Raw genomic sequence first — 23,461 nt, 5'->3', positions numbered from 1 at the left:
CATCCCCTTAGAGTTTTATCTCTGTACCCTATTTGGATGTGTTCCTCATGGTGTGTGCGGGTCCTGAGTCCCTGCTTCCAAACCTGGGTCGTCCTGAAACATGTCAAAGCATGCCGGGAGTATTCTCTGGTCACTGCTGGAGCCTTCTTCCTGTAAGCCCAGAGTTCCCATAACCAACTTGAGTAGTCGTCCTCATCCGCAAACGAAAGGCCCCCAGCTGTTCTCATCCAGGACTTGCTGTCTGTCACCATCAGAGGGCGACTATCATTAATTTCCTGGATCTCCCGGGTTCTCTCCGGGTGCGATTCCAAATTGCTGATGTCATTTTTCCTTCTTCCAATAAGTCTGTCTTGGACCCAAGTATTTTTCCAGATAGACCATCTGCAAAAAATGTCTCCTCGGCCCCTACCTAGCCTGGTCCCTAAATGTGAAAGCAGTTAGGTACAGATAGAAAAGCAGAGAGACACCCCCTCTTTTTCTTTTATTTGATGAGTGTTGATGTTTCTCATCTCATGTCTTTCCGAATATCAGTCTCTCTTCATTCATTCACCTGCTGACACATCCCCCTGTTTGCTTTTGGTTGTTTCTCTCTCTCTCTCTCTCTCTCTCTCTCTCTCTCTCTCTCTTTTTGATAGATAAATCAAATAGATAAATAAATCAGATAGATAGGTGTAGTGATTTTTCCACCTTGGGGATGACATGGTTTTATTCTTATTAGAGGAGGCCTCTTTCTGGCTATTGCTATGACAGTCACAAACGTTATCGGGTCATAACCAACGAATGTACCAGGAACAAACTGAGAGCTCAAAGAGGATGGGTAGGGAAGGACATGCCTCACAGGGGCAGTGGATAAGCCCTGTAGTTCCTTTGATGTTGGTTCTGCCTGATTTTTTCTTGGCTTTCATATGTCTTTTGTAAGAACAGGATAAAAAGGAAGAATATTTGAAAGGACCATCAAGTACTACCAATGATGCCTAGCACTACTAAATCTAAAGTAAAACTCACATGTCGTGTTGAGTTCTCAGTCAATCAACAAATGTTTGCTCATATCTACCAAATGTTACTGCTCCAGGCACGTGGGATATTGTAGTGACCCAAAATCTTTGCAACATTGGAGAATACATTCTTGCAAAGGAGATGGATGAATAAATGTGAGATAACTACAGAATAAATAAAGGAGATAAATGCAGAAATGTGTAAGGAGTAAATTCAAAGATTTGGAAGAATAATCAAGCATAATAAAGATAACATGACCAGGAGAGAGAATCTGAGTATTGGGATAGCTAAAGATGGTCTTTAAAAAAGATTATTTATTTATTTGAGAGGTAGAGTAATAGACAGAGAGAGGGAGAGACAGAGGGAAAGGTCTTCCATCCACTGGTTCACTCCCCAAATGGCCACAAAGCCTGGGAGCTGGGCCAATCTGAAGCCATGAGCCAGGAGCTTCTTCCAGGTCTCCCACACGGGTGCAGGGTCCCAAGGACTGGACCACCTTCTACTGCTTTCCCAGGCCATAGCAGAGAGCTGGATGGGAAGAGGAGCAGCTGGGATACAAACTGGTGCCCCTTGGGGCAGGTGCCACAGGCGGAGGCTTAGCCCACTATGCCACAGCGCCTGCTCCTGGAAGATCTTTTTAAGAGTGTGACATTTGAGCAGAAAAAATGAACAAAGTGAGGGAGTATGCAGTAGGAAGTTTGTGAGAACACAAGTAGCAAAAGCCCCATAGAGGGAATGACCTTAACACGTTCGAGGATTAGCAGGAAGTCCATGCTGGCGGGAGTTGATGACATGCCTGGTAGGAAGCGAAATTAGGAGGGAACAGGGAGAACCACCCAAGCCTGTTACATAATGTGGCAAGGAGCTTGAATTTCATTCCAAATGTGATGGGAAAATGTGAGCAGATTTTGAGCAAGAAAATTCTTTGGTTCTTTTTTTTTTTTTTTCTGTTAAAAAAAAAATCCATCTCCAGAAGTAGATTTATTTTCTGTCTGGGCTTACCTAAGTATTCATGAGGACATAAGTAAAGCAGACCCCTCTTGCAAACTCTGGTAAATGGCATTGTAGTCGTCTTCTTAAAGCTTGTAGCTCTCTTCTTAAAGGCCAAGCATCAGATAGACTCCTTTCTTATAAAATGTGTGTGATTGCTTCAGGGACACAGAGCTGGTAAGAAGCTATAACATGCAGTCCAGTTGCTGTACTCTGCAACATCACTTCCCTTTGTTCCCCTCTGCCCCGAAGCACAGTCTTCCCAAAGACAACTACCGCTGGTTGAAGCAGTCCAAGGTAAAGGGAGCTTCAGCTTGGACCAGGGAGGTTGAAAAGTAGTCTGATCTGGAATATATCTGGAAGAGAGACTCAATAGCAGTTTAGACTGGATATGTAGTTTGGGAGAATAAGAAGAATCAGAGCTAACTCCCAATGTTGCTTGCCTAATTAATATAATCTACGGCAGTGCTGTGCACTGAGATAGGAAAGGCTTGGGGGGAAATGGGTTTGCAGGGGAGGGAGAGCCAAGAGTTACTTTGAAGCTGTCAAGTCTGAGATACCCATTTAGTCATTCAAGAGCAGATATAACCTACAGTTGCATCCAGCTCCCAGCCAGAATGTAAGCTCCATGAGGAGACACAATTTGTTTATTCTCAGAACTGAACGAGGCCATGCCACGTAAGAGGGTTCAATAATATTTGTTGAATGAGTGAACAAACACATGAATCAATATTAATGTGAGGCTTTTGTGGTTTGAAGTTCTGGCCCTCAGCCCTTGCTGACCACAGAGATCACTTATCAATACCTGGAACTTAGAGAGCAACCACAGATGGGCCAGTGGCTCTTGCCAAAGAGATGCTAACATGAACTGGGAAACAGGAAGGACCTTTTTCCCCCGTACTCCAAGCTCCCACTCATCTCACCTATTGGCAGAACCTATACAAAGCGCAGTGGTCAAAGGGGTGTGAGAAATACGGTTTGCATCTCAGAATGGGGCTTAGAATGGGGGAGGGGGCTTGGAGCTGAGACACAGTAGGTAGATAACTGACCCAGGAGGCCACTCACATATAGTGTAGAGTCCGGTGGGCCTTCTCCCAACATCTGACCTCAAACCTGTGTTGCAGAAATGGAGGCCAATAGAGTAGAAGACCAGGACCTGAACAGAGAGCAAGTCAACCCCACTTATGTGGACTTTCATTATATAGAGACCTCCCATAAGAGAAAAAGAAAGCCCAAAGAGTGATATGAGTTTCCTTCTTGAGAAAACTCAGAGTGAGAAAGTCAGGAAGAACAATTTCCCCAAGAGCTCCCTCCTCGCCCTGAGCCCCCATCACCCCAACTCTATGAACACTGATATTTGTAAAATTTTTGGTGATATTTAAATTCAATATATGATTTGCTAGGAAAGTTGTGACATTATGACTTTCGTATCAGGGAAAATTCTGTAATATTAGAAATTTGCTTGCCTTGTTAGTCAGGAGCATCTGAGCTGATCACATCTAGTGCCTAGATCATTCTGTGTTACAACAGTGCCCTTGACTTGAAAGCTAGGAAGCTGCCTAACAGTTAAGAATCTGAGGTGTCTTGAATGGGAAAGCACTTCCAATGCTCACTCATACATTTATGTATTTATTTGAAAGTCAGAGTTACACAGAGAGAGAAAGAGAGACAGAGACAGACAGAGAGAGAGAGCGAGGTCTTCCATCTGCTGGTTCACTCCCCAATAGGCCGCAATGGCCGGAGCTGCGCTGATCCGAAGCCAGGAGCCAGGAACTTCTTCTGGATCTCCCACGCGGGTGCAGCGGCCCAAGGACTTCTGCCATCTTCTACTACTTTCCCAGGCCATAGCAGAGAGCTGGATCGGAGGTGGAGCAGCCTGGGCTCAAACCAGCACCCATATGGGATGCAGGCACTGTAGGTGGTGGCTTTACCTGTTATTCTACAGTGCCGGCCTTTCACTCATACATTTGAAACATTTTAGAAATTTCTACAGTGGGACTCCCTTGAGGTTACCTTCTATCTTTTACTGTGCCCCTCATTTTTTTTTATAAAGATTTATGTTTTATTTATTTGAAAGACAGAGTCACAGAGAGAGGTAGAAACAAAGAGAGGTCTTCCATCCGCTGGTTCACTCCCCAGATGGCCACAACGGCCGGAGCTGGGCTGATCCAAAGCCAGGAGCCAGGAGCTTCTTCTGGGTCTCCCACATGGGTGCAGGGGCCCAAGCACTTGGGCCATCCTCCACTGCTTTCCCAGGCCATAGCAGAGAGCTGGATCAGAAGAGGAGCAGCTGGGACTAGAGATGGCGCCCATATGGGATGCTGGTGCTTCAGGCCAGGGTTTTAACCTGCTGCGCCACAGCGCCGGCCACATCTCTTACCTCCACAATTTCCCTGTTGGTTCTTCCTTTGGTCCTTGTTTCCCTAATGGTCCAATAGTAAGTTGAATGGAAGCTTGCAGTCTCTCATACATAGATTTCCCCACATTTTTAGATGTACAGACAGATTTCAGGGCCTGGATTCCCCACTCCCAGATCCCAATCTCTTACTCAATCACCACGTTTCTCCTTTTCTGCTAGTCTTTCTTAGCTCCCTCTAGGTGCCAGAGTGACTCTTGCTATTTTTTATATAAAATTAATTCATTCCAGAAATCACTTTCCATTCATTCATCTCTGAATAATGATAGTTCTTTTTAAAAAAGATTTATTTATTTACTTGAAAGGCAGAATTACACAAAGAGAGGGAGAGGGAAGGGGAGAAGAAGAGGGGGAGAAGAGAGAGAGAGAGAGAGAGAGCGCGCATCCATCTATTGGTTCACTCCCTAAATGTTCACAACAGCCAGGGCTGGGATGGGCTGAAGTCAGGAGCCAGGAACTCCATCAGATTCTCCCACATGGACAGCAGGGGATACAGCACTTGGGGTATCTTCTGCTGCTTTTCTGGGTACATTAGCGGGGAGCTGGATCAGAAGGGGAGCAGCTGGTACTCAGACTGGTGCCCATATGGGATGCCAGCGTTATCGGCAGCAATTAAACCCACTGCACCACATCACCAGCTCCTGAATAAGGCTAGTTAGTTTTACACTTGGTTTTGGTCAATAGATGGGGAGACTGGCTTTATGGACTCTGGTGCCATTCCTTGCCAGTAGATGCAGAGCTCTCTGCTCTATTCTGTTTCTAGAAGGCTTTCATGTTCACTTTGCTAAGGAGATAACTTTCTGAAACAACCATTTGCTACTTCTCTGGTATCTCAAACCATACAGCATATTAAAATGTGAAATCTACAGTTGCATCATTCACAAAATCCAGGATGTTGAAATGTGTAAGGTGCCAATACCATCTCTTCTCCACACAGGTTCCAAAGCAATTAATCAACTTGTGCAAGAATTAGGTAAGTTCATAATAGCAGTTTTTGTTAGAAGCTGGTTTGGAGACTATGGCTGGGAGTTGAACAAAAAATGGGCCTCCTATTATACCCCATAACTGGAAAGACTTATCTGGTCACTAATGAACAACGGACCTCTCCCTAATAGAAGAAAATCTTCACATGTTGCTGGCAGGCTGTTTGAGGAAGGAAGAGCCACACAAGGGAGGAGCTACCCTTGCCCAGCTGTTGCCCGGGGTGTGAAGACTCCATCCAGACATGGGAAGTTGTATAGGAGAAGGGATGGGAGAAGCTGTTCAACACCCAAAGGGCTGTAGGAAGGGAAAACCACTCTGAGGTTTGGTTGATGCAGCCCCCATGTCTGAAAATGAAGACAAGCTGTAGGGATTCTCATTATCGTTATCAGCTGGTCTCTTTCTTCAAGCAAATCCTGACCCTCCCAATGAACTCCATCCTCATGGGCTTTTTCAAGTCTAGATGTTTCTGCCTTGCGGTTGCCACATTGAGTTGTTTATTGAGCTTTTGATTATTTTTGTGATGTCTTTTTTATAGGCCATCAAATCTGCAGTTCAGTTGCTGCTTTAAGCTGGAGGTTTTCTTCATTTTTCATGATACCAACTCTTCCCACAATTCCTGTGGCCACTTCCTCCTGTTCTGCTCCAACCTCTGGCCACTCCTTCTCAGTATCCTTCATCCCATCCACCTCTGATGCTCCTCCTTCCTTCCACAGCCCGGAGCTCCATCCTCAACCTTGGTCTCTTATCAATCCACCATTTTCCTTGCTTGGTCTCATCTGCTCCAATGGCTTCAGTGAGCCTGTATACTTAAGGCTGACTCCCAAATGTGTTAGTTCTATTTTGAGTCTTAGACTATTCAGACAGCTATAACAAAATGCTATAAACTGGGTGACTTATCATAGTGATTTATTTCTCACAGTAGTGGAGACTAGGAACTCCAAAATCAAGGTGCCTGCAGATTTGGGGTCTGGGGAAGACCTACTTCCGGGTTCACAGATGGCTGTCTTTTGCAGTGTCCTCATCTGGCAAAAGAGGCCAAGAGGCTCTCTGGGACTTCCTTTTTTTTTTTTTTTTTTAAGATTTATTCATTTATTTGAAAGTCAGAGTTACACAGAAAGAGGAGAGGCAGAGAGAGAGAGAGAGAGAGAGAGAAAGAGAGAGGTCTTCCATCCACTGGTTCACTCCCCAGTTGGCCGCAACTTCAGGAGCTGCGCCGATCCAAAGCCAGGAGCCAGGAGCTTCTTCCAGGTCTCCCACACGGGTGCTGGGACCCAGGGAGTTGGGCCATCTTCTACTGCTTTCCCAGGAAATAGCAGAGAGCTGGATCAGAAGTAGAGCAGTCAGGTCTCGAACCGGCACCCATATGGGATGCTGACACTTCAGGCCAGGATGTTAACCCACTGCACCACAGCGCCAGCCCCTGGGACCTCTTTTATAAGGGTACTCACCATCTCCCAAAGGCTCCAAACTCCAAATATCCTCACATTGCAAATTAGGCTTCAACATAAGTCTCAAGGGGACATAAACATTTTCTCCTTGTGTCTCTTCCTGGCTACACTGTGAGCTCCTTAAGGTTGAAGACTACATCTGATTTATGTGTTGTTCCCATCACTCGGATGGTATCTAATATGTTGTAAATGTTCAGTAGATATACTGAAAGAAACAAACACTGATTTTAAATGTCTAGCATTTGCAAATATGTAGAAAAATCCAGTTTGCACTTTTTTTTTATTTGACAGAGTTATAGACAGTGAGAGAGAGAGAGAGACAGAGAGAAAGGTCTTCCTTTCGTTGGTTCACTCCCCAAAAGACATGCCCAGAAGAAAAGCCTAAGTAGAACCACAGGATACTTTGTAACAATTACATGCACAGAAAATGATGACTATAGGCAAGAGTTTGGGGTTGGATTGATGTGGAAGTCTTCTCTTTAGAAGAAAGATCTAAGAAGTCTTAGAAAGACGATTCAAATGGTTGAAGAGGTAGGGGAGAGTGTTTTAAGTATGAGGAATAGGAGAGAAATTCTGTAATTCTGTGTTTGAAGAATGGGGTGAACACGTTAGTGAAGGCAGAGGTTCAGGGGTGGTGTAAAGGCCAGTGTGCATGTGTGGAGAAGTTGTAGGTTGGAAAAACAAACAGGGCTTCCAGCAATGTTGTGTGAGTATACCTTGGTCCTTTTTTTTTTTTTTTTTTTGACAGGCAGAGTGGACAGTGAGAGAGAGACACAGAGAGAAAGGTCTTCCTTTGCTGTTGGTTCACCCTCCAATGGCCGCCGCGACCGGCACACCGCGCTGATCTAAAGGCAGGAGCCAGGTGCTTCTCCTGGTCTCTCATGGGGTGCAGGGCCCAAGCACTTGGGCCATCCTCCACTGCACTCCCGGGCCACAGCAGAGAGCTGGCCTGGAAGAGGGGCAACCGGGACAGAATCCGGTGCCCCGACCAGGACTAGAACCCGGTGTGCTGGCGCCACTAGGCGGAGGATTAGCCTAGTGAGCCGCGGCGCCGGCCTGTCCTTTTTATTTTCTGTCTCCACTATAGAACACCTCAGCATTCTAGATTGCTTGTTCATCACCAAGTCTTTGTCTCCTCCAGAATCCAGAAAGAATAATCAAGATATTTTCAAAATGGAAAGTTTCAATACCATGGAATTTTGCTTTCCTCCTTCAACTATGATTTCCTGACTTCCCTAAAGGTATCGTACACCAGATATGTCTGTTCTTCTTTTAAATGTAGTTTTTGTGTTCATGTGAATTTTGTGTTTCCAGCCTTGGCTGCATACAATATAAGACTTGTAACACACAGCCCCCACCCCATTCTGGTGGCTCCCTTTTATTTTGGTTCCAACATATACGCAAACTGGACTTACAATTCCAGAGGAACTAAATGTGGAGAAAAAAAAAAAAAGGCGAAAAGCTTGTTAAAATCTATTTGCCTGGAAGGGACCTTTTAGGATTTAGCTCAGTCTAGTCATAAATTCTAGACAATTATCTTCATGGTTTATGTCTAGATAGTCAAACTAGAAAACAAGACATAAACCCTAAAACAATCACACAGCAACACTATTAGTGCTAACACGGACCTCTCCCTGGAATTTGAGCTAAGAGGTCTTATCAAAATCCTACGCAGTTGTCAAAGGTGCCACAATGTGATCCCATTCTCTCTACCCACTTGCATTTCTTATGGCTTAGAACAACATCAACAACAAGTAATCTTTCCAGTTAGGGAGCGCACACTCCATCCTGCAAAGTTTCATTGGCTTCCCCTTTCTCCAAATGGTGGTTAGATGTCATCAGCTTTTATTGTCCTAATCTAATTGTCAGTATCAAAAAATTTCCCCATTCCTGAACACACTTTTCCCAGCTTCCCAGGCCCATGTTATGGGTGAGCATTGTTGTATTGACAGGAGAGGTAAATTAAAAGATGGCTGCTCCTCCAACTTTCCCCTACTGTTGATACATGTGAATTAATTTTATTTCAGGTCTGCATGTAGGTAAATCTCACCACTTTCAAGAAATTGAAATGTCACCTTTAAATCATTGGATTAATGCTCTTCATTTTAGGGTAGAAGAAATTGAGACCCCTAAGAAAAGAAAGTGACTTACCTAATATGTTGCCATGTATTTGTCATTACCGTTTCACATTATCAATCACATCCTCTCCTCATCCCCCTTTGTCAAATAAACTTAATTCCTTGAGGGTAGGGTTCATCATGTCTGTGCACTTTCTGCATCTATAACAGCACCTGTCAGTCTTCTCTCATTTCCCATACAGGATCAAGAACGGGGCTGGGCACACAGTGTGTGCTAAGGAATGAATGTTTGGATTGAATTGAACCCCCAAAGAACGTGGACTATTCAGAGACACTGAATTTGGACTTGGGAGAATCCCTGCCTCGGGTTGGCCCAATTAGCAGTGAACAGCAATGGGCCAAAAGAGATATGCCAAGTGTGTAGTCGACTAAGTTTTGAATACCACCCTGTACTAACTTACTTAGTAGCCCAGTGCACTTTGAGTAGTGGTAATCACAGAGCAGAAACGCATTAAATTCAATTTTAGTTGGATGGCTGTCCCCAGATCAAAACCCTTGTCTTGTTCTGTGTTTCTTGCAGCAACTGGAGTAGCTTTGCCAAAAAGAAAGTAGCAAGACTGTTCAAGGTGGTCACTGTTGGGCTGAGGAAGTACTTTTCATATACCTTTCTATACCTTCAGTTGGCCTTAAAGAAGAGAGTCTGGAACCCTGTGCTCCCTTTGAGATATCAAAGAATTGTTTTTGAAGAGTGCTACAATAAAGACCATATTGGCGGGCGCCGCGGCTCACTAGGCTAATCCTCCGCCTTGCGGTGCCGGCACACTGGGTTCTAGTCCCAGTCGGGGCGCCGGATTCTGTCCCGGTTGCCCCTCTTCCAGGCCAGCTCTCTGCTGTGGCCAGGGAGTGCAGTGGAGGATGGCCCAGGTGCTTGGGCCCTGCACCCCATGGGAGACCAGGATGAGCACCTGGCTCCTGCCTTTGGATCAGCGCCGTGCGCCAGCCGCAGTGGCCATTGGAGGGTGAACCAACGGCAAAAGGAAGACCTCTCTCTCTGTTTCTCTCTCTCTCACTGTCCACTCTGTCAAAAAAAAAAAAAAAACATATTAGTAATTACTAGATAACTTAAGGCACTAGGACTAGAACACAGACTTGAAAGTGTTATGTTATTTGATGAATTTATTTTGGATAATTTCATTATGGACTATCCACAGTAGGTCTCCTGCAGTTAAGACCTCTGACCTGATTTAATGGTGCGGCTGGTGACTGATAGCAGGTGGAAGCCAGCAGTCCTTGGATAGAATCTGATACTGACTTTGGGAGTATGTGCACCATGATCTAGCCCGTTAACGTGCCAACTGTATAACTTGGCTATTTCTACATTTTTGATGTTGGGTCTTATTTTGCTATCCTCATTTTTAAAGGAAAAGTGTCTCATTGAGGTAGTTGCAGAATTGTTATTAATTTGAGCTAGTGTAATCTGACAATGGAACTATCTGTAAGGAGGAAGCGGGCCATTTACTGTCATCGTTAACCCAATTTTACTGATCAGCATCGTCCACTCTGTTCAGGCAATAAATGGGTTTATAAAGAACCAGTCAGGGAATCCAAAATAATCCATTATTAAACACATCAACTTCTGCTCCTTCTTCCCCCTTCCCCAAAGGGAGCTGGTATGTGAGCAGGAGGAGGGGAACTAAGTGAAAGATCCGAGTACAAAAATATTTGCCATCGATGGTTATTTTCATTCCTCTAGTTCTAGAAGAGAAACCTTGAGATGGGGTCAGGAAGATGAGAGAGCCAGGAATCCGAGCCAGGTGATTAAGAATTGGAAACTAGAGGTTCTGCTGTCTGTATTCCTTCTGAGGAATTCCTTGGCTAACGCTAGCCAATCACTGGCAAAGGCAGGGTCTTTGCACAGAAAAGAGGAGTTGTGTGGGTTGGCATTCAACATAGTAGGTGAGCTTTAAGAGTATTATGAGAGCCTTGCTGTCCCAAAGGATGTTCTTAAGCATAGACTACAGCCCTTCCCTGGGCAGTCGAAACCCTTATTTTAGAGGAAACCAGGGCATCAGAGGACCCCACTTCTCTAACCATTCAAACTGAGGTCTTCTTTCTCCCGAGTATGCAGGGTGGATAATGGGCCCTATTCTTTACACATTCCTTTTGTAATCATCCAAGCCAGACTCTTCTAAGTTAGGCTCCCAAACTTTGTGGAGGGGCACTGAGAACATGCAGCAGGCCAGGACTCTGAGTCAGAAAAGGCAAGTGGACATTCGACCTCTGTTTCAGGTTTGAATATGGCAAACCAAAGACTTCAGAAAATAGACCAGTTAAACAGAAAGGAGTCATGGTCGATGGTGATGAGGTAAGGGAGAGCATTAGCAAATGTTCGTTTATAAGCTTACTTTGGGGTTGCTGAGTACTTTCTTAGCTGGGTCTACAAACTTCCTATTGGAAAGCAAAACGGGGTTAAGATTTATATGGAGAACAAAGTTAACTTATCTAGTTTTATGAAAGGAAAACAGAGGCATAGGAAAAAAGAGGAGTCAAGGACATATCAGCAACAAATCAGGGCATGAAATTCAGGGACAACGATTATAGGGAGTAAGGGAGTTAAACCCTGGCCAATCTAGGCTTCACAATTAACCGCTGGTAGCAGAACTCTGTTGGGTACTTTGGTTTATTTTCCCAGGCTTATCATAGTAAATGGATTTTTCAGGTCTACTTTTATGTCCTTAGCCAGAGATAATGCAATTCAACATACCAAAACTAAAAACAGATTCCAATTTGGACAATCTTGCAGGCTTAGTCAACTCTTGGAGGCTACTTTGGAACAAAGCCGCAGAAAAGTTCACTAGTAAAGGCCGGCGCCGCGGCTCACTAGGGTAATCCTCCGCCTGTGGCGCCGGCACACCGGGTTCTAGTCCCAGTCGGGGCACCGGATTCTGTCTCGGTTGCCCCTCTTCCAGGCCAGCTCTCTGCTGTGGCCAGGAGTGCTTGGGTCCTGCACCCCATGGGAGACCAGGAGAAGCACCTGGCTCCTGCCTTTGGATCAGCGCTGTGCGCCGGCCGCGGCAGCCGTTAGGAGAGTGAACCAAGGAAGACCTTTCTCTCTGTCTCTCTCTCTCACTGTCCACTCTGCCTGTCAAAAAAAAAAAAAAAAAAATTCACGAGTGAAAACATTTCCCCAGGGATTTTTTTCCCTCGAATTAACTTGTTTTAAAGCCTGTAAAAGAAAGTTGGGGGTGAGCATTTGACCTAGTGGGTGAGTCACCCACATGCTACATTCCCCTACCTGGGTTCTATTCTCAGCTCTGGCTCCTGACCGCAGCTTCCTGCTAATGTGTCCCCATGAAGCAGCAGTGGGTGGCTTACACGACAGGTCCCTGCCTCCCACCTGTATGGTAGACCAAGTTGAGTTCATGTTTCCTGACTTTGGCCTGGCCAAGTCCCATCTGTTTCAGGCATTTGGGGGAGTAAACCAGCAGGTGGGAGTGCTTTCTCTCTCTCTCTCTCTCTCAAATAAATAACTTTTAAGTATCTCTTAATAAAAGCAAATTTCACACTTTTCCCCCCAATTAAATTTTTCTTAGACTTCTATGATCCTAAACATCTGTGTCATGTTTGTGAAATAAGTTATTCGTTATATATTTTTGTTTTGAACAAATAGGTTCTGTGTTCCAAAAGGTAGAAAAACTAAGGGTAAGCATCTGGCTTACTTGTTAAGACCCTGCCTCAAATAGCTGAGAACCTGGATTTAATTTCTGTCTCTACCTCCTGACTTCAGCTTCCTGCTAATAGGTACCCTAGAAGGTAGCAGTGATGACCCGAGTAGTTGGGTCTCTGCCTCTCACATGGGATACCTTGATTGAGTTACTGGTTTATGCTGTCTTGGACATTGAGGGCATTTGAGGAGTTAACCAGGGGTGGGAGTTTCTCTCTCTCCTCTCTTTCTCTCCCCTCCCTTTCTCTCCTCTCTCTCCTCTCTCCCTTCCTCCCTCCCTCCCCCCCGTCTCTCTCTCTCTCTCTCTGTCTCAAATAAATAAATAAAATTAAGCTAGAGATCACATTTTAGTGACACTAAGGTGAGGTCAAGAATAGAATTCTGTTTAGCATGGGTGCAATTGGGAACTGCTAACTTTGCTTATTGTCTTTAGAGTTTTGATCCAGTTGAGCCATCAAACTTTGTCCTGGGGAATCTTCAGGATTACAAAATCCATCCAAATTTGGTAGGTAAAGAAGCCGTCTTCCTGAGATGGTAACAAGTTGCAGCAGCAGTGCAGTGTGTCCCTAGGGCCTCAGTGCCCCCCAGCTTCTTGAGCACACACGTCGAGGCCAGGGAGGCTGACCTGCTCCCGGGAACCTGTGCCTGAGACCGAGCTGGGAATCCTGATGGGGGGGGGGGGGCACTGGGAGGACAGTGGTTCCTGCAGCTAATTTTTTTTATAAGTTGAGAAAACGTATTTATAATCAGGGAAAACATGTTTATAACCTATCCTTTTTGCCTTCCCCTTTTTGAGGAAAAAGTAAGTTTGGTGGGACTGCCTCTTCCCCACCCGCACCTTAAGAGATATGTTGGGTTTTGTGACGGCTTTTCCATTTTAAAGCTGTGCTTACAAATACCTATTAAGGTGCTGGTGGGTGGGAGGGTGTAACTAAGGGGAGGTTTGGGTGCTGGACGGTGCAGGCTATGGGAGAATTCCTGGAGAAGGAGCTGTGGGCCTTGGCAGTTTCTTCCCCTGCCTCAGAGGGAGTTGGAGAGAGAAGGCCAATTAGGTCTAGCCGCATAGAAACCTGTCTGTGTGTCCCGCTAGGTAGGACATCGTGTTGCACTAAGTCATCTCCTTGCTGGTGCTGTGGGCAGCGTTCTGTCACATATTCCCAGCCCCTTCATCTGTTTGCAGGGGAATGCTCCAAGGGAAGACAGGGACAGAAAGTTTCAAACAAATTTGGCAGTGAATTTTTCCAACCCCGCCCCAACCCTACAGAAGCAAAAGATTAGTCAACCAATTCTGTTCATCTCCTCTTGACCTAATCGCTTTGTCTCTGGAAATCTCTCTTTCTGCTTAGGCCAAGTACTATGAGCCTTTGAAGCCCACTACACAACAGAAATTCCTGAATCAGAGCAGGAAAACCAGAAACTTCATGTTAAAAGTAACAGAGTACGATCAAGATATGACCTTACTGATTATGACCAACAACCCACCTCCCTACCTGATCAATCAGCAGGAAAAGGACAGCACATCCAAATACTTTTCCAAGGAGCTGCTGCGTGAGGTAGTGGTGCCCCGGGCAGTTCTCTGGAATCCTGCATGTAGACCCTGGAGAATAAGGAGTTAGCTTGGAGAAGGGCACAGATTTAACATGGAGAAATGGTACCCAGGAAACAGCTGGTTCCTTCTTATTCCTGGCCAGAAGTTTCACAAAACAGAATCTGGAGAGCCTGGGAAATTCTGAGTCAGAATTCAACCAGCTTGGGTCATGCAAATTCCGTGCAGAGAGAAAAGGGGTCTTAACTGACAAGTGTTCTTCTCTGGCTGAAGATACTTAGTTTGTAAAGGACAAAGGGTGCAACTCGTCAGGAATAAAGTAGTAGAAGATGAATCAGGAAACGAGGAATAAGGAACACAAGTGAATGTCTGAATGGGAAAGGTGTAAAGGGTTATGGTTTTGCTCTTGGGTATCAGGAGAAGGGAATAGAGAATTTATAATCACGGTAGCCAGACATTTAGAATTCTATTAAAAAGAAGTTTAAATGCCATTCTGTAAGCACCTGCTGAGCATACAGTTAGCTAAGAATCAGACTATAAAGATGACCATGTAACAATCTACCTTGAAGGAATCTAGAGTCTGATGGGGGGAGAGAGAGAGATTGGTAAGTGAGATATATAAAAGTAAGTATCAAATACCAGGATCTATGAGTAGTAGCAGAACATACAAGGTAGTGTCAAATAGAGACTGCATTTGTCTTGGGGAAAAAGGAGCAGTCCAGAAGGTGATCTGTGACTAGAGAATAAGAGAATATTCCAACCAGAGGGAAGTGCAGGGCCAGGGAGACAGGAGACCATGAGAGGCAGCAGGGAGATGTCAGAGAGTAAATGGCAGGAGATAAAAGGATGTATGGAAATTTGCATTTTAGAAAGACCATTTAGGAAGGCGATACAAGGTGCATTTGCTGTGGAAGAGACAAAAGCCACAAAGATTGGTTACAAGGTTACTACAATAGTCAATGTGAAAAAGATTGAAGACATGAACTAAAATCAGTAGCAGAGGAAGTGAAGAAAATTGATCTAAAATATCTCTAGGAATTAGGCTCTAAAAAAAATTCCTGATAGCCTGGAGAGAGGGCTATTTTAATCCGAGAAGAAGAAACTAAATGAGGTAAGTGAAAGTGTAAACCAAAGAATCGAACAGCTATTTGATGCTGGGAGTAGGATTATCTAAAACAGACTTTGTACTAAAACATGGTGAATTTTGAATTAGTGTTTCTTTAGTTGCTAGATGGAGGACAATGAGATATTCCTCTCCAACTGGAATATCTAATACGCTAATACTCAATCGCATTATAGTAATATAAGAGTATTATAGTAATATCTGACAGTGTTATAGTAATATCTAATATGCTAACACTCAATAGTATTCACTGCCAAGGAAGTTAAATTCAGTGCCTCTGGTCTCCTGGGTCTCAGAATTTGAAGGTAAAGTCAGTGGTGTATTCTCTGGATAGTAGCCATAATATACACTGAAAGAGGGTACACGTGTCAGGGCAGGGTTGTCCTGCTCGAGGTGAGACAGGCAGAACAAGGCTGTCCTGTCAGCTGTGTACAAGAGAACTTGATCACTTTCGTGAGCAGATTGCAGTACTAGTTAAATTGTATTAATGGGCAGAGTTAAGGCTTTCATGACTGAAGTCTGGCACCATGGCAACTTTAGGGCACTATTTGAAAGAAACCTAGGACGATCCAAATGCCAAATAGCCACAGTGCCTCTTTAATATTCTTGCTGCATGCCCGTCTTCCCTTGCTGGATACATGCAAGGAACTTTTGAGAACCTAGGATCCTATCCAAGAAAAGCATTCTTTTGCTCTACCCAGGCACATGTATAGGAAGTGTGGGTTCCAGATGGCAAGTTGACAGTGACTGTTGTACTCACAGCATCTTCCAAGTGGAGTCTGCTTGAGAGGGGAATGTCTCAAGGGGTCCTGTTTGGTACAATGTGATCCTGTCTCTACTCTCGCCAGGGACCCAAGGAGGATACTACACACAAGGAAGCCAAGTTAGGAGACCAATCAACCTGCCAATAGCCAACATCCCTCAACCAAACAGATTCTCACTTCCAGACACCCGGGTGGGGAAATGAAAAGATTGAGCATTAGGAATGAAAGCTGAAAGACATACAGAATGAGGCCAGAAAGGAATCAAAGCACGGGGAGGGGGAGTAGTGGTGTGGGGCGCATGAAAATCGAGCATGGGGAAGCTGATGCTATAAGGAAAGTAGAAATAAATAGGCAGATGCTGTAGTTGAGAAGGTTGTACGTGTGACATGAACAAGACAGAGAAAGGGGAAGGAGCAGAGAAGCAGACGGGAGAGATGGAGAGATCTGTTAGTGGTACGCTAAGGTCAACACGTGGCTGAGCAGGGCTGTCTTGGATTCCAAATAACTTGTCAGTATCCATTTTTCTTTTATAAGGCCCAGCTCTGATAAGGTTTCTGCTCTTCTTATGGCTGGATCATTACCTTTGTCTTTGTTTTTGTTAGCTATGGGCCCCAGGCACGTGTGCTCTTGCACGAAACATCCTTAAAACTAGAAGAGCTTGATAAGAGGGATTCAGAATTACAAAGGCATGGTTCAGCAGTGGCAGAGATTTTTAAAAGTGTTTAAAATTCTGAAAGGAAAAGGTCTATCAATTAATTAGATTATCAAGTATATAAAATATATAATTAATATATATCAATTGGGCTTTTTAGTGAATTCTCAAGTTTATTCTTTTTAGTAGAGGTAGTAAGAGTGAGTTTATTTTTTCACCTAGAAATCTTTTATTTAAGGTATACAAACTTCATACATTTTATATATACAGATTTAGAAACAGTAATGCTTCCCACCCACACTCCCACCCTTCTTCCTCCTCCCTCTCCTGTTTCCATTCTTATTTTATACAAAACCCTATTTTTAATTAACTTTATATGCAAAAGATTAACCCTGTATACTAAGTAAATGGTTCAACAAATGGTATGGAAAAGTAAAAAAGAAAAAAATCTGTTCCTAAACAGTCAAGACATGGGCTGTTCAAAATCATCACATCTCAAAGTGTCAATATCACGTCAATAGATTACCTTTTAGTAACTCTATTAGTTACCACAGATCAGGGAGAAAATATGGTATTTGTCTTTTGGGGACTGGCTTATTTTACTAAATATAATGGTTTCCAGTTGCATTCATTTTGTTGCAAATGACAGTGTTTCTTTCTTTTTTTTTTTTTTTTAACCACTGTGTGGTATTACCTGGTGTACATAGACCACAATTTTTTTTATCCAGTTCTTCAGTTGATGAACATTTGGGTTGATTCCATATCTTAGCCATTGTGAACTATTAATTTTTTCACTCATTCAACAAATATTTATTGAGTGCCTACTATTTGCCAGATACTATAGATGTGCTACAGACATAGCGCTAAGCCAATGTTTGCTCTAATGAAGTTTAATTCTGGTAAGGTTGACAGGACACAAGCAAGTAAGTGATCACACAGATGATGTATACTGTGATAAGTGCCCTGACAAAGCAGAGTGATGGACTGTTCCAGAGAGTGATGGGGTTTGAGTGACAGTTTTAGATGGTAGTAGTGGGGGAGGTGCTCTCGGAGGAGACACTGGCTTTTGAATAGACACTTTAATGGGGTCAGGGCCAGGCTGTGTGATTGCTATGCCTGACTTATTGTTTTCATGTGAGATTGCCATACATTAGGAGGAACACAAATTGTATCTTTCTCAAATGAGACAAATTAGGAGGATAAGGGAAGCTGAAGCCGTGTCGTAGGACGAAAAGTTGCAGATAATGATCATGTTTACCCCCAGAAGAGAGCATTTAGGAGGAACATGATGGATTTCTTCAATGATTTTTAGGACTTTGTAGAAGAGGGACTAGATTTGTTCTCTTTGGATTTCATGGTAAAATGTATAGGGTGATTGCTTGGTTGATCAAAGATGAAAACTTTTTCTAACGTGCAAGAATATTGACCACTTGCTAGTGAGATTGTAGACGAGATATGAATAGTTAGCCTGGATGACCATTGAGATTGGTGTCTGAGCCTTTGACTGTTGGGAATGATGAAATTGTTACCTCACAAAACATCCCATTCTATGGCCTTTTCGCTGCAGGCATAGAAAGGCATGTGAATGCAGCAGCCATCTCTGGGAAAGGAAGGTAGTGTCCCATGGTTCTGTTTCCCAATCCATTGCCAAACGTTTGGTTTCCGGGAACTCGGCGACTTCCTCTGTCAACCCTTGCAAAGTCCAGTAGGCGGGTCCGTGTCGTAGGAAACTGACCAAACTTCACACAAGTCACCCCGCCCAGGGAACAGCTTCCTCCCATGCTGGTTGCTTTTTTTATTTTAATTTTTTTAAAAAAAGATTTATTTGTTTATTTTGGAAGTTAGAGTTCCAGAGAGAGAGAGAGAGAGAGAGAGAGAGAGAGACAACGAGCGCACATCCATCTGCTGGTACGCTCCCCAGATGAACACAATGGCCAGAGCTGGGCCAGGCTGCAGCCATGAGCTTCATCCAGGTCTCCCACATGGGTGGCAGGGGCCCAAACACCTGGGCCAACTTCTGCTTTTCCTAGGTCATTAGCAGGGAGCTGCATAAAAGTGGAGCAGCCGGGAGAGGAACAGTGTCCATAAGGGATGCTGGTGTTGCAGGGGGAGGCTTAACCCTGATTCTGATTTCTGAACACCTACCTACTTCCCTTTCTGATGGGTTTGCGGCATCATGTTAGGAGAATTGGAACTTAGTCTTGGAGCTTAGTCCAGCTTTTAAATCCAAACAGACTCAGTGTACTCCCTTTCTTACTCTTTGCTCTAACAGGAAAGTCAGCCTCAGCCCAGGCCCACTGAAAACCTGGGCCTGCCCTTGATGCCTCAGAAAAAAAAGCTAAGATCTGGGATGAAACCAGTCTTCCCTGTGAAGCATTTGGACGATCCCACATCCAAGCGGGAACAGTGGTTCAGGTGAAGTTCTGCCTCTTGTACTCATTTTCTTTCCTGTCCTTTCCTTATTCAAGTTACAGTCCCCTCTCAGTACAATTTAACAGAATGTTTTTGGTTGTAGGGAACATATGTGACATACACTGATACTATATATAGTAATACAATAATGCTATCTATGCTATACATAATGCAATATATACTAATACTGCATGGCCAGCACCATGGCTCACTTGGCTAATCCTCCGCCTGTGGCACTGGCACCCAGGGTTCTAGCCCTGGCTGGGGTGCCAGGTACTAGTCCCGGTTGCTCCTCTTCCAGTCCAGCTCTCTGCTGTGGCCTGGGAAGGCAGTAGAGGATGGCCCAGGTGCTTGGATCCCTGCACCTGCATGGGAGACTGGGAGGAAGCACCTGGCCCCTGGCTTCGGATCGGCGCAGCACTGGCCGTAGCAGCCATTTGGGGAGTGAACCAATGGAAGGAAGACCTTTCTCTCTGTCTCTCTCTCACTGTCTATAACTCTACCTGTCAAATTAAAAAAAAGGGAAATAATATATATTAATACTGCATATACTAATACTACAATACAACATATATTAATGAGACACAGTTTCTCTACATGACCCTCCACTTCATTAATACTCAAATGAAAGAGAAATAAAAGTAATGCAAACCTGAGGTTTTCCACTGCCAAGTTATTTTAAGAATGAAGGGAGCCAGCGCCGCGGCTCACTAGGCTAATCCTCCACCTAGCGGCGCCAGCACACCGGGTTCTAGTCCCAGTTGGGGCGCCGGATTCTGTCCCGGTTGCCCCTCTTCCAGGCCAGCTCTCTGCTGTGGCCAGGGAGTGCAGTGGAAGATGGCCCAAGTACTTGGGCCCTGCACCCCATGGGAGACGAGGAAAAGCACCTGGCTCCTGGCTCCTGCCATCGGATCAGCGCGGTGCGCCAGCCGCAGTGCGCCGGCCGCGGCAGCCATTGGAGAGTGAACCAACGGCAAGGGAAGACCTTTCTCTCTGTCTCTCTCTCTCACTGTCCACTCTGCCTGTCAAAAAATAAAAAAAAATAAATAAATAAATAAAAAAAGAATCCAGAGCCATACCTTTAAAAAAAAAAAAAGAATGAAGGGAAGTACAATGTCCCTTGCTATGGCTGTAGGATTAGTTCCAGGGCCCCCAGTGAATACCAAAATCTGTGGAAGCTCAAGTCAGTGTGATATTTGCATATAGCCCGTGTAATGCTCCCAACTACTTTAAATCATTTCTAGATAGTTTATAATACCTAATAAATGTAAATGCTATGTAATTGTTGTTAAAATGTATTTCTAGGGAATAATGATAAGAAACAAATGTCACGTTCAGTAAAGATAGAACTACCTAACTATAGCACATATCAGCAACACCTTGGGGGTAATATTTTCCATCAGTGCTTGGTTGGATATGCAGATGTAGAATGCCTGGGCATGGATTGGCTGTATTCAAAAGTCTGTGCTTTGAGAAAACAGAAAAAGAATGTCAAGGGTTATAGTACAGGAACAATATGCTATGACAACACCAAGACAAGGAATTTCATCTGCAACTAGTTATATTGGGGCCAGTGTTGTGGCACCATGGGTTAAGCTACAGCCTGTGAAGCCAGCATTTCATATGGGCACCGGCTGGAGTCCTGGCTGCTCCACTTCAGATCCAGCTCCCTGCTAATGCACATGGGGAAGCAGCAGAAGATGGCCCAAGTACTTAGGCCCCTGCCACTCACATGGGAGATCAAGACAGAGTCCTTGGTTTCTGGCTTTGGCCCGGCTCATGCCTGGCCCTGGCTGTGGACAGAAGATCCCTCCCTTTTTCTAACTCTGCCTTTCAAACACATAAATAAATCTCTAAAAAAAAAAAAAAAAAAAAAGAATCTATAGGACAGCCTATACCTAGCTTGATAGGAGATTTTGCAGTTCCTTCAAAGATGTACAGTGCTAAGTTCTGGAAGCATCCCTAGCTACTGAACAATACTTCCTCTCTACACCAATCCACAGCCCCTTGTCATTGTCATCTCTGAGAATGGAACCTAGTGCCACTACCCCCTGACCTAGGATCTGCTAACAGGACTGTCTTTGTTAAGGTTTTCTACTGATGATGACTTCAAGTGTGAAGGGAAGTACTCCAAGATCTATGCTTTGAGGAGACAGAAAAAAATGTACCCTCAGCTCAATTTTGCTCCAGTCTATGAAAGAGAAGCGAGGAGAGATGGTAAGCCCCTCCCCCTAGGCAATGGTTATGAGGCTGAGATGGGCTGGGGTTATGATTGACAGGGATCAGGGATCTGGCAAGCTGGCATCTCCTGCCATGGCTCTAGACTCTCATTTCTGGGTAGCATGGAGGCGAGGAACCAACAGAGTCTCAGGGGGTACTTAGCTTTGAACTCTGTTTAAATCCTCAAATGTCAAGAAAACTCAGTGTTTCCTAAAGACATCACCTGCCACTTTGAGCGTTTTTGCCATATTGTTGCATTATTTGCTCTATTACTTACTTAGGATTTTTCTTTAAAAGGATTTTTAAAAAAAATCTTGTCCTAAATCATACTGTCAATGACTTTCTGGTTTTGATGTACAAATTGTTGTGTTTTTCTTCCTGCCATACATTAAATTGGATTCCCAGTAATTCGATAGTAAAATATTCATCCATGTCAAAGCGGTGTGCATCTTTGTACTTAAATTGCTCCTCATTGAGGAGTAAAGGGTCAGGCCAAGAGTTTCAGAGTCCACAAGTCTCTCTCTGTGGCGGGCTAGAATATGGGGTGGAGGGGGTTGGAGTTGAGGTTGTATGGAAGACGGTCCAGTGAGACTGCTCCTTGCCTATCATCATCAACAACATGTTTAGGGTCCTGTAAGTTATCATGCACTAGGACGAGCACATCTGTTATGTGAGACCGATGGGCTGGAGCGTGAAGGTCCTTGTTACTATATAAATGAGGGCAGCTGGGGCCCACAGAAGGGTTTGAGAGCAGTTTTGTGCAGTGCCTATATAGCTGATAGGCCCCCAGACGTCAGACAAGCGCCGTTTCTTTACTGCTGCTGAGTTTTCCTCCTGAAGCAACGTTGGAGACTCCCGAAGGCATCCTAACCAGCTCCCCGAGGCCAGCCCCACTGATTGCTGAACGCCTTTGCCAGCTGGCCTGGGCCCAACCGGTCTCGGGTGCAGAGCCCCGAGGTCTTGTCATGCTGCCCCTGACCCAGCTCCTCAGACTTCCCTGCTGCACCCCCACCCCAGACTTACTTGCTAACCCACTCCCTCCCTTCCCTTCCCCCTGCCTCTCTTAACTCCCCATGGATGAGCTGACACCAACCTGCGGTACCGAATGCAACTGCACAGGTGTGGGGAAAAGCTGAGGACTGCCAGAGAATACCTTATCTTGCTTTAAAAGGGGGCTACACCCAGCCTTGAAACCCGAGCTCAGTTCTCCCATGCTTCCCAGCAGGCCCAGTGTGGAGGCTGTCCAAGTTTATCTACACTGATCCCCGGTGCAGGCTCCTCCTAACCCTGGAGGAGGAAGAGGGTCTCTCCTTCGCCAAAGCCCCGTTCACTGTCAGGCCTAGAATAAATAAGACATCCATTTCCTTCCAGCGAAACGCCACCTGGAAAGCATAGTTGGAACTCTGTAAGCCGGATAAGGCGAACCTAACGGGTAATAGTACATTTAGTCAAGTCGGAGTTAAATCTTAAGTGATACCATATGTAAGGATAGCAACAGTTCAGCTTAAATCTGTATATGGGGGAAAGAATTAGCTCTAGAATCCAGAATCTAACCTAGACTGAATGTTTTTCATTTTGCCAGGGCACGGATCCCATTAAGAACACGCCCAATTTACATTTCTAAACAGAACATTGACTATCTGCAGCACCTATTAGATTTATGGTGACTTTACAGTTTCTCTCAAGAAAAGCAAGCGATTACTAAGATTACTTATGTATCCATAAGTATCTGGTGCATTTGCTAAACAAAGGCAATCCATCAGGAACTCCAACCGGTGTCTCCACTCCAAGCAAGAAAGACAGCCGGTCCCCCTTCCTTTCCCTAGTAATGCTCCATGTTTAACAGGCATCCAAATAAAGATTAAGTGGAGAACACTTCGGACAGGGGCCAGGAGGCTGGTGAGGAGGCCTTCCAAGAGACTGATAATAGGATATGAACTAAGGTGAGAGCAGTAGGGACAGGCAACAGAGTCAAGGGATATGTAGAAGGCCTAAGGCATCCGGGCAGTGGGCTGAAGGGCAGCAAGATGTCATGATGGAAGCTTCCAAATAACAGAGGTTAAAAGACAATTTGGATAGAGAGAAGCCACGGACACCAAAGGTAGAGT

The 23,461-nt window shown here is 44.7% G+C and overlaps 1 protein-coding gene across 6 annotated transcripts in view; it reads left to right on the top strand.

Moving 5' to 3' along the window:
• Window positions 1-23,461, top strand: part of TSGA13 (testis specific 13) — a 29,793-nt gene that overhangs the window by 5,738 nt on the left and 594 nt on the right. For 2 of the 6 annotated variants that reach the window (XM_051848992.2, XM_051848993.2), the window contains exons 3-11: window positions 5,340-5,375; window positions 7,976-8,075; window positions 9,155-9,328; window positions 10,666-10,726; window positions 11,202-11,277; window positions 13,070-13,141; window positions 13,983-14,192; window positions 18,994-19,136; window positions 21,223-21,350. In XM_051848992.2, coding sequence (XP_051704952.2) covers window positions 10,701-10,726; window positions 11,202-11,277; window positions 13,070-13,141; window positions 13,983-14,192; window positions 18,994-19,136; window positions 21,223-21,350 — 655 coding nt within the window. In that variant the 5' untranslated portion in view covers window positions 5,340-5,375; window positions 7,976-8,075; window positions 9,155-9,328; window positions 10,666-10,700. The remainder of the gene's footprint in view (window positions 1-5,339; window positions 5,376-7,975; window positions 8,076-9,154; window positions 9,329-10,665; window positions 10,727-11,201; window positions 11,278-13,069; window positions 13,142-13,982; window positions 14,193-18,993; window positions 19,137-21,222; window positions 21,351-23,461) is intronic. The other 4 variants (XM_051848995.2, XM_051848994.2, XM_017342679.3 and 1 more) reach the window with 4 other exon arrangements.

The sequence above is a fragment of the Oryctolagus cuniculus genome, chromosome 3 (genome assembly GCF_964237555.1).
Source record: "Oryctolagus cuniculus chromosome 3, mOryCun1.1, whole genome shotgun sequence".
NCBI classification, from domain to species: domain Eukaryota; kingdom Metazoa; phylum Chordata; class Mammalia; order Lagomorpha; family Leporidae; genus Oryctolagus; species Oryctolagus cuniculus.
This window is presented reverse-complemented; position numbering and strand designations above follow the sequence as displayed.